We start from the raw sequence: 10192 nt of genomic DNA on the forward strand, positions 1-10192 counted from the left end.
AATCATATATCCTTCTATTAATTAACGGATCCATTACTATGATGTAATAGAACAATTAACCAAAACAAAAAAGGGAAGAAAAGAAGAACTGATGATGGATTAAGAAGAAAAAGAAGAAACCAATAAAAGATGCTGGGTTAAGAAGAAGAAAGACGATGATGGATTAAGAAGAAAAAGTAGAAACCAATAAAAGATGATGGTTAAGAAGAAGAAAGACGATGATGGAGAAAGAAGAACTGAAGACGTGATGGAGTAAGAATAACAATAAGAACGGGAGAGAAATTGTCCAGATTTTTGAAATTTCAAATTTTTTGAATTTTGAAATTCAAAATTTCAAAATTGGGTGTTTTAATTAAAATTAATTAAAATTAATAATTCAAAATCCAAAAACTGATTTAGAAGATTGAGTGTTTTAATGGAGAAAAAATAGGCATTATATTAGGTAATTGTGTATTATAGGAGAGAGAATGTTATGTATCTATAAAATTCTACTAAAATTAAAAAAAAGGGAATTATGTAATATTTAAAAAAAGAAGGGAAAATTAGAGAATATAAAACTTATAGTTGTGTATTTAAGTTATTTTTCCTATTTTTATTGGTATAATTTTACTTAACAAAATGTTGGCCTTTTGGGATAAATATAGTACTTTGGTTCTTGTTGTCAAAATATTTATTGAAAGATACAAAAATTTAAGTAGTTTATATCAAACTTTTAAAATATTAGTCAAACTTTTATTTTTGAAATGAGAGATTTAATACACTCATAATGTTATGAGATACTAGTAATTGCAAAAGTTAAGTAATAAACTAATAATGTTTTTAAAAATTAATTGTAACTTTTGAACAAAAGTAAGTTAATTTTCATGTAGGAAATTGCAAATCTATTTTTTAACTTGTTTAAGGAAACAAGAAATATGACATTAAAACTTTCTTAAGCATCTGATTATCCAATATATTTGATATATTTTGTAGTATAAATTGAGAAAAAAAAAAGGTATAATATTTGACTATCACTTGAATATTACCCTTATAGGGTTGCAAAAATATCAGGAGTTGGACCAATTCCTACTTGTAACCAAGAAGAAGAGCCTTTATCCAAATTCACATCTTTAAGGTTACTCAATTTTGCTTCCTTTGCCTTTCTATTTTCCTCCCTACACAAAGAATCTTTGCGCTTGTGATTTTGATTAGTATCCTCTGTCCATAGCTGGAGTTGGCTTCTTGGGCCTTCATGTTCAAATGGATTATTGTGTAGTTTCAACCCAACTTCAGTTGGATTGCCTAGTTGTTCCGGAAAATTTAGATCTAGTGGTTGATGAGAGTTGTTGATAAATAAAGGTTTGTTGTATAGTACTTGTTCTTGATTGTGATACTGGATTTCTTGAAAAGTGGGCATAAAGGTAGTCTCTGGCAAACTCGAGGTTAGCCAGTGACACCTTTTGTGTCCACCCAAGGCTTGTCCAGATGAAAAGACTCGATGGCAAATCGAGCATTGGTGAACCCTTGATCTCTTTCTTGAAAATGAGCTTGATGATGTTGGGGATTGAGATTGAAAATCGTTTGATTCTTGATGCAAAATCAAATCACTAGGAGAGATTATTGAGTCGTCATCAATGTCATTATTATCATCATCGTTGTTGTTGTTGTCGTCGTCGTCTTTAATGTTGTCATCGAGTTTTGCAGCATAACACCCTTTAACTTTCTTGTGACTCGCTCTATGTCCCCCTAAAGCTTGGTGAGAATTAAAAATTTTCTTACATCCTTTACATTGAAACATTCCCTTTTCCACTTCTTTAGCCTTGTTTTTAGCCTCCTTGTTACTGTTATCGGACAAATCATAAGATTTGTTCGATAACATAACTAAACAATTTGCGAGATCTTCTTCTTCTTCTCTTGAACAATGTTGTTTATCCTTAACATCGGGACCATAATAATAATACTCCGATTTTTCAACATCTACATGATCATGATCATGATCACTTGTTGATTGATTATTCCCTAACATTAATCGATTAGAATTAGTACGAAGATTATACGAGTGTTTTTGACCCTCCAATTTTTCCCTTCTAAAATTATTCATCATATATTTTTGTTCACTAATTTCTTCTCCATAGTTTTTATTACTACTACTATTATCCCCTACTGATCCATGAGATCTCATGTGCCCACCAAGTGCCCCAGCACTATTAAATCCCCTCTTACATACTCTACAATAGAGTAGTAAAACATGAGTTGATGGTTCATTTTTTTGGCTATTATTATTATTATTGTTATCCACCATTTTCACTCATTTTGCACTAAGAGTACTAAAAGAGAGGTGGTATATATATATAAATAACTATTAGTTAGTGACAGTAGCAAAGTGAGGGAAGTTATCCTAGTTTGTAGTTGATGTTAATTGAATGTGGATGAGAGCAAAGAGATAAAACATGTTTGTTACAAGTGGAAGGTTTTGTTTATCTGTGGTAGGGAGATTATTTCTAATTCTTGTGGTTATGGTGTCATGTTAGTATTTCTATAGTCAAAATTTACTTGCATAAGATTACACATTTTATAAAATATATTGTACTTATAAAGAAATTTGTAAGGTTATAGTGGACTACTTTACTAGTGTGACGTATGTGTGTGTATTATACAAACATGTAGTAAAAAAGAACAATTTTGCTCATTTAAAGGTAATTGTAATTAATTATCTAATAATGAGGAAAATTCATACAAAAACTAAATGAGTAAACTTATAGCAAGGCTTGAAACAAAAACTTATGATATGTTTGATGTGGCCTATCCGTGAATAAAGTGAGAGAATAAAATATTGAGGTTCATCTTTTGTAGAATCGAAAATTCTAAATTATGAGTTTTATATTTATTGTTTTTTTCTCTAAATATTGGTTCGCATAATTTTCGTGTAGTAATTGTATTAATGGAAGGCAGTAAGCAGAGACGGAGATGAAATTTTCAATGAAGGGGTTCAAAATCTGTAGAAATACTACTATATATACATATAAACTTATTATAACCATTTATAAATAATATAATTTTCCGCCGACACCCTTTCATGAAGATAGCTCCGCCCTAGCAGTAAGTACTCGATAAAATAATTCATGTTATACTGGTAATTGAACTTTACATCGCTGTTACCAACAATAAAAAAGTTTTGTGTATGGTATGGAAAGAAAAGCATCTTTTTTTTTACAATCAAAATTTCTCATTTTTGGTTGATCAAAATTAATGTTTTGAAAAATATGTTCTTTACAAAAAAAAAAAACATTCATTAAAAATAAGGTCAATGACTTCCTTAATAATATTAAGAGAGACGACATAAATTCCATCTTGAACTTGTATCGAAAAAGTCACTTACACACTTAAACTATTACGATGACCTATTAAACACTTTTACTACTCAAAAGTAATTTTTTTACCCCTTGAATCTGAAGACTCTGCTGGAGATATTAGATTCTTACCATTAATAAATTAAAATATTTTATAAAATTAATGATCCCATTATATATATGAAAGAACTTATTCTATCAATATAATACAAATGATATAAATGATCTAGGGACTAACTATTATATAAACTAATTAAATAAATTTTATCCTCATACCAAACAACTATTAATATATTCAATATCGTATATCATGTTGAATCTTTGTTTTTGAAGTAAGCATTTCTAAATCTTAGTCATCCCAATTTAGCTAGCTTTTGATTAAAATTTTTTGGATCATTTTAAAAATTTATTTTTTAATATCGATTTGATTATAAATATTGAATCAGATTTTAAATATATTTCTTCAAAATATTTTTCAAGTAAAATACATATTCAGATATAACTTTAAACTTAAAAAATAGAACTTCAAAAACCCAAATCTTCATATTTTAAATTTCCAATTCTAATCAATTATCAAACGGGAGCTAAAAAATTGCTTAAAAAGCTTTTCGAAAAATGTTCTTGAGTTTGTTTCTCGAAAGAGATTGTGCAGAAAACAAACCTTGTTTTGGTTAAGGTAACTTAATTTTTATAAGATTTATTCAGCAATACAAATTCATAACAGAAATATCCTCAAACTCACTTAAGCCATGTTTGGTACGAAGGAAAACATTGTTCAATTTTCTCATGTTTGATTGGGATAAAGGTTTTTGAAAAGTATTTTCTAAAAAGCAATTCATTTTTCTCAAAATTAAAAAAAATGATTTCCCTTAAAAAATTATGTTTGTTTAAAAAATATTTTCAACTTCAAATTTTTAGTTTTTCAACCCTACCACCCCTTACCAGCCCCCTCCCCACCCCACCCAAAAAAAAATTAATTTTGTTTTTAAAAAGTATTTTCAACTTCAATTTTTATTTTTCCCCCCTATGAAAAAATTTAATTTTGTTATTAAAAAATAGTATTTTTTTTAATTTTAAAAATTATGTTCTAGTCCAGTAAAAATAAAAGATATTTTTCATAATTAAAATTTATTTTCTGAAATTTTTTTAATCATTAACCAAACATAAGAAATTAAGTCAAAAATCTAATTATTTTGCAGGAAAACATTTTCCTTCGTACCAAACACACCCTTAATGAAGAAACAACTTTCAACAATACTTCCTTTATCCAAAAATACGTGTTTTATTTTCTTAAAGTTAACTTAACTAATTTATTATTTTAAATTTTTTTTTTGAAAACCATATAAAAAGTAGTGAAAATTACGGATATAAACAAATATATACTAGTTAATTAATTAGCATAACTATAGTATGTCTTAATTACAATTTGCGACCTACTTTTAGCTATAATTATGCCGCTCAACTTTTTAATTTTGTATAGTTTACACATTTGTATAATTCCAAATTTGTATAATATAATTTGTATAGCTATTTATATTTATGATATATGTAATTATATAAACTCATTATTTTGAGTTTATAAAAAAATAATTCAATTATACAAATATATCCACAGATCATACAAACTTATCAATTATACAAATTAGCAAATTATATGACAACTTAAACTATAGTTATAATTAGTAGATATGCAAAGTATAACAATGCATCATAATTAAATTTATTATAATGACTATTCATAAAGTTCCCAAAAAAGTAATACTAAGTTATAACAGTTTTTCTATATTAACATGATGAAAAATATAAACTTTTTTAGAAAATATTTAATATTTAATGAAAAAGTTTAAATGAAAACACCTTTTTATAAAGTTCCATGAACTACGTGTGGAGAGCATCGAGATGTAAAATAATCTGAACCCGTTTATTTAAGTCAGTACCCGACCTGTAAACCCGTAAACCAGCAGCATAAAAAAACACCCAATAGCCGACCTCTCGCACTTTCTCTCTCTTCATTCACAAGCAGCCTGTGTGGTTCTCTCTCTGCGATTCTGCGCGTCTCATCCTCTGCGATTTTCTTTTCCTTTTCGATCCACTAATCACTGTGAGTCCGAATTCTTCAACCCTATCAGATCCTTAATTTTACTAATTTTTGTATGATTTATGTGAAGATTTAGCAACGTTTTCAACTGTTTGGATGAGTTTCTTTTTTTGTTTTGTTTGAATTTTGTATGATTTTTGTCAATATTTAGCAGCGTTTTGAACTAATTGGATTGAGTTTTTTTTTTTGAATTTTGTAGGATTTATGTTTAAGATTTAACAGCGTTTTGAATTGTTTGGATGAGTTTTTGTTTTGAATTGATTGATGAGGCTTTGATTTGAGTCTATTTGGTGAAGTGATTTCTTTTATCGTTTTTTTATTTGATCTTTTTGTGGATATTGTAGATATTTTTTGGTTAGTTCCTTGTGTGTTGTTGTATTGGATCGATGAGTTCGATTAATCAAAAAATAAAATAAAATAGATTTTGAGTTTTTGAGTTCATGAGTTTGACTTTGGATTAAGGAGGAGCAGTATGTTAGTCGCACTACTGTGGTTCATATAGTAGTTTAGAGTACGAGGATAAAATCATCTAGATTTGGTGTGCAATTGTGATTTATTGCTTAAATATTTTAAAATAAAATGTTCATATTTGAAAAAATAGAAGCAGTGTGTAAGTCACATTGCTATGGTTCAGAGTATGAGGATAGAATCATCTAGATTTGGTGTGAATTTGTGATTTATTGCTTAAATATTATTTTAAAAAAATAAGATGGTTCATATTTTTAAAAAATAATTAATCACAAACTTTTATAGCTAAAAAAAGAGGAATGTTTGAAAAAGCAGTAGTCTGATAAAAAATTTGTTTGATACTAATTAGTTATAGTGCGTCGAACAATATGGGGCGGGTAGCTACAGAATCTGTTTGTGTTATTTCTCAAGTAAAAATCTGTATGTCATGGCTTTGTTTTGACAAGTACTGTGGTTTTCTTTTACTCTGGGATTCTGTACATCTGTAGTTGATGTACTAGGTCTTTTAATTGGGTTTTTGATAGAGTGGAGTTACAATCGTCAATTCAAAGTTGCAAGTCTTCATAGAGTATGGATTGTTATGTTGGATAAAATGTTTTTGGCATGGAAATTAGTTCCAAGTTTCTTGTGAACAAAAGTGTCGAACGGGTGAATTGATTGTGCTGCTGGATATGTTACTTATGATATTTGCACTCTGTTGCAGGCTACAATGAGCGACCAGGGGGATAAGATGTGTCCTCTTTGTGCAGAGGAGATGGATTTGACAGATCAACAGTTGAAGCCTTGCAAGTGCGGCTATGAGGTTTGTAGATGCAGTCTTTCCCCTACATTTTTAGAAAGTTCTTACTGGATTTTTTTTGATAATGGTGGTGTTTGGGTGAATTTGCATGCACTTCGACTATTCCACGGATATCTGCAACTTCCCCACCAACATAGATACTGGGTAACTTTTCTCACCCAGGCTTAGGCAGATGGGAAGAGATCATCTAGCGTTTTTTTTTGCTGGGATTTGAATTTCGGTCTCCGAGGTTTTCACCCACTACTTAGTCACATCCTTTGGTGTTTTTTTTTTTGAATGTATTCTTCAAGGGTAGGTCATCAATTAGACATATCTGCTCAGGTGAATATAGCATTTTTTAGGGCTTTTGAGGGGTTAAGTTTTTGATTTTTGGAAGGGTTTACTTCCTGAGCAGTTCAAAACCATGTAGTTTCTGTTTAGCTTGCTCTTATGATCAGAGGCTCGAACCTCAAACCTTAACTACTAAATATTTTGGTTGCATTGTTTGACTTTGCTGGTATACCTAGGAGCCTCATGATGTACCCTTACAAATGTCCCATTAATCTGCTTTACTTACTACTTTAAGTTTGTCATCTCAAAATGTATGGGTGCTGAATTTTGGTGACTGGGTTCACAAAATATAAGGCACAATAAAAAATCTATTATCACCGATACCAATTAGTCGGGAATATATTTTAGTCATTCTTATGTTTACTTCAGATCTTATGGCTTTAGGAGTCGTGTAGTCCTATTAGAGGTTATATGTTAGTAGGAAACATAGAACTACTTCTCATTTTTACATTATATCATATTATATTATATTGGTATGAGATTTGTTGTATTATGTTAGTCTAGCATGCATGAGTTTAAATGGGCGAGATGGTTAGTCATCTGTGAGGATTCTTATAGCTTGATTTCAACTTGCTTCCTATAGTCAAACCTCAAATGGTAAATTGAGGCGTAATTCTTGTACTTCCTTTCATGTTTGATCTTTACTCCAGTGGTGAATGTATCGGTAGTTGTAGGTTTTAACATTTGATACATGTTTTTGAAGATATGTGTCTGGTGCTGGCATCACATAATGGATATGGCTGAGAAGGAGAATACAGATGGGAGGTGTCCAGCATGTCGCACTCCTTATAACAAGGAAAAGATTGTTGGCATGGAAGCAAAATGTGACAAGTAATGAGATGAGCAAATTTTGCTTTCTTAAGATAAACTCTATTAAGAGAATGAAACTATATTTTTTGAATTTTGAATTATTTATAATCTTTGGTGTTGACAACAGGGTAGTGGCTGAGATGAGCACTGAGAAAAGGTTGTCTTCTCGCAAGGGAAAAAGTAAAACAGCAGATTCTAGGAAGCAACTTAGCAGTGTTCGAGTCGTTCAAAGAAATCTTGTTTACATTGTGGGGTTGCCTCTCAGTCTAGCTGATGAAGATGTATGTACGTTTGTTGTGAAACTTTCAACACCCTTCAAGAAATTAAAAATGAAAAAAGAACACTTAATATCCCCTGTTGAATATGCCTGTTATTCCTAATTCTTTTTTTTATTGCACAAAAGCAGCTTCTACAGAGGAAAGAGTATTTTTCTCAGTATGGAAAGGTTATGAAGGTGTCTATATCTCGTACAGCTGCTGGCACTATTCAACATTTTGCAAATGATACTTGTAGTGTGTAAGTTTTGTTCCTTATTGAGTTACCTGGCTACTTGAAAATTGACAATTGTAATAGACATCAAAATGCTTTGTATGTTACACAGTTGTCCAAGTTATCATAATACTTTGTATGTCATGCAGCTGTCCAAGTTATCAAATATTGCTTTGTCCTTTATATTCTATGACACATGTCAATGCAAATTCCTATATATTGCTGCAAAATAAGCTGTAGTACTAGGCCTTTGAAAAATTAACAAAAACATCTGTAATTGGTGTTTTTTGATAATGATCTATACCTTATGTTCTATTTTTCCTTCCTGTGGTGCTTAAGAGGGTCACTAAAGGATCACTGTGAACAATCATTTTGGTTTGATTTCAGCCACTTGTTTGAGCCTCTTTCTTGTTTCTCAGTCTTCACTGGTTGCTGTATTCTCTTTGTAGAGAATTATTTTTCTTGAAAATAAGCTTTGTAACTCGGTATACTCCTTATGTGGGGTCCTCCATCCCATCGGTACATGTTTCAAATAAAAATAAATTTTGCTGCCTTGGTGAGTTTCAACTTTTGCAAAGACAAATTTAGCATCACACATTATCTGTGTTGGTTCTCTATAACTTTCTGGCTTCTAAAATTCTTATTGTTTAAAAACTGTTCATGTGTTGAGGGTAGTGTGTCTGCTGAACCTCCAACCAAAATCTCACTTAGTTTCCACGTTTGAATTTTTACCCGTTGACACGCCAACCCATCCCATTCTCTTTCTGCAATCATGAAGCCCCTGATCCCTTGTTGTGCTTTCATTGTATGTTATTTTTGCTGGTTGGAATCCTAAGTTTCATATTTAGTCTTCAACAAAAGAAAATCAGTTTACAAGTGTTGAAATGTTGTGAACAGATATATTACCTATTCAAAGGAGGAGGAAGCAATTCTGTGCATTCAATCTGTACATGGGTTTGTTTTGGATGGTAGTCCTCTAAGGTTAGTATGATGACTGGTTTGTGTAGGCAATCAACTTTGTAATGATATTGCATTAACAATTTTGATTTCCTTGTTCGTAGAGCTTGCTTTGGAACCACAAAATACTGTCATGCTTGGTTGAGAAATGTGGTATGAAATTGAATTATAATTTGGAATTAATCATTGACTGTGAATTTGCTTTTGATCCTTTTATAATCATAATGTAATCAAGGATTAGTTGTCTTTTGGTTCAGCCCTGTACCAATCTTGATTGTTTATACTTGCACGAGGTTGGGTCGCAAGAAGATAGCTTTAGTAAAGACGAAATCATATCAGCTTACACAAGGTATTGGGATTATTCAGCTCATTATTATTTGGTACGATTTAGCTGCTAAAATGCAAATAGCTTCCAGGTAGTACCTACATGTGTAGTGAAAATCAAATTAGTAGGTTCATTTTCAGGGCTTTTGGAGGAGGCATCCAGCTTTAGCCTAAACACAGTAGGTCTCTTGTATAGATTACTTACAGCTGTGCCAGTATCAGAAGACCGGACGTTATCAGTCTGCATGTCTCTGTCCTATGCATGTAAATGTTCCCTGGATGGCTAATTAACTTGCATAGTTATTTTGAAGGAGTAGAGTTCAACAAATTGCTGGTGCCGTTAATACTATGCAACGGCGATCAGGGAGTGTGTTACCGCCGCCAGCAGAGGAGTACTGCAGTAACAACTCTGCTTCTGCAGACAAACCTATTAGTAAAAATGCTGCAACTGTAAGATTTTTGTGTTCGCTTTGCTTACCTTCTTCATATTCTTTTCTTTGGCTTCTTTCCTTTCCTAGGCTCAAATGAAAAAGAGTGTTTCGTATTGTGGGGTATTTTTCTTGTGTGTGTGTGCGGGGGGGGGGGGTG

The 10192-nt window shown here is 31.2% G+C and overlaps 2 protein-coding genes across 7 annotated transcripts in view; one reads left to right on the forward strand and one right to left on the reverse strand.

The window, feature by feature from the left end:
- Positions 1 to 997: 997 nt before the first annotated feature.
- On the reverse strand, positions 998 to 2348 carry LOC107023006 (zinc finger protein ZAT1-like). Its single transcript, XM_015223569.2, has one exon. It carries the CDS (start codon positions 2279 to 2281, stop codon positions 1028 to 1030), a length of 1254 nt encoding a protein of 417 aa, XP_015079055.1. The 5' UTR covers positions 2282 to 2348; the 3' UTR covers positions 998 to 1027.
- Positions 2349 to 5273: 2925 nt separating this feature from the next.
- Positions 5274 to 10192, forward strand: part of LOC107023251 — a 9487-nt gene continuing 4568 nt past the window's right edge. Inside the window, exons 1-9 of one of the 6 annotated variants that reach the window (XM_015223877.2) lie at positions 5274 to 5430; positions 6599 to 6697; positions 7728 to 7855; positions 7962 to 8115; positions 8238 to 8350; positions 9221 to 9304; positions 9385 to 9433; positions 9538 to 9629; positions 9916 to 10054. In XM_015223877.2, the coding sequence (XP_015079363.1) occupies positions 6605 to 6697; positions 7728 to 7855; positions 7962 to 8115; positions 8238 to 8350; positions 9221 to 9304; positions 9385 to 9433; positions 9538 to 9629; positions 9916 to 10054 (852 nt within the window). In that variant the 5' untranslated portion in view covers positions 5274 to 5430; positions 6599 to 6604. Of the gene's footprint in view, positions 5431 to 6598; positions 6698 to 7727; positions 7856 to 7961; positions 8116 to 8237; positions 8351 to 9220; positions 9305 to 9384; positions 9434 to 9521; positions 9630 to 9915; positions 10055 to 10192 lie in introns of those variants that run through there. The other 5 variants (XM_015223878.2, XM_015223879.2, XM_015223880.2 and 2 more) reach the window with 5 other exon arrangements.

This window comes from Solanum pennellii, chromosome 6 (assembly GCF_001406875.1).
Source record: "Solanum pennellii chromosome 6, SPENNV200".
Lineage (NCBI taxonomy): Eukaryota > Viridiplantae > Streptophyta > Magnoliopsida > Solanales > Solanaceae > Solanum > Solanum pennellii.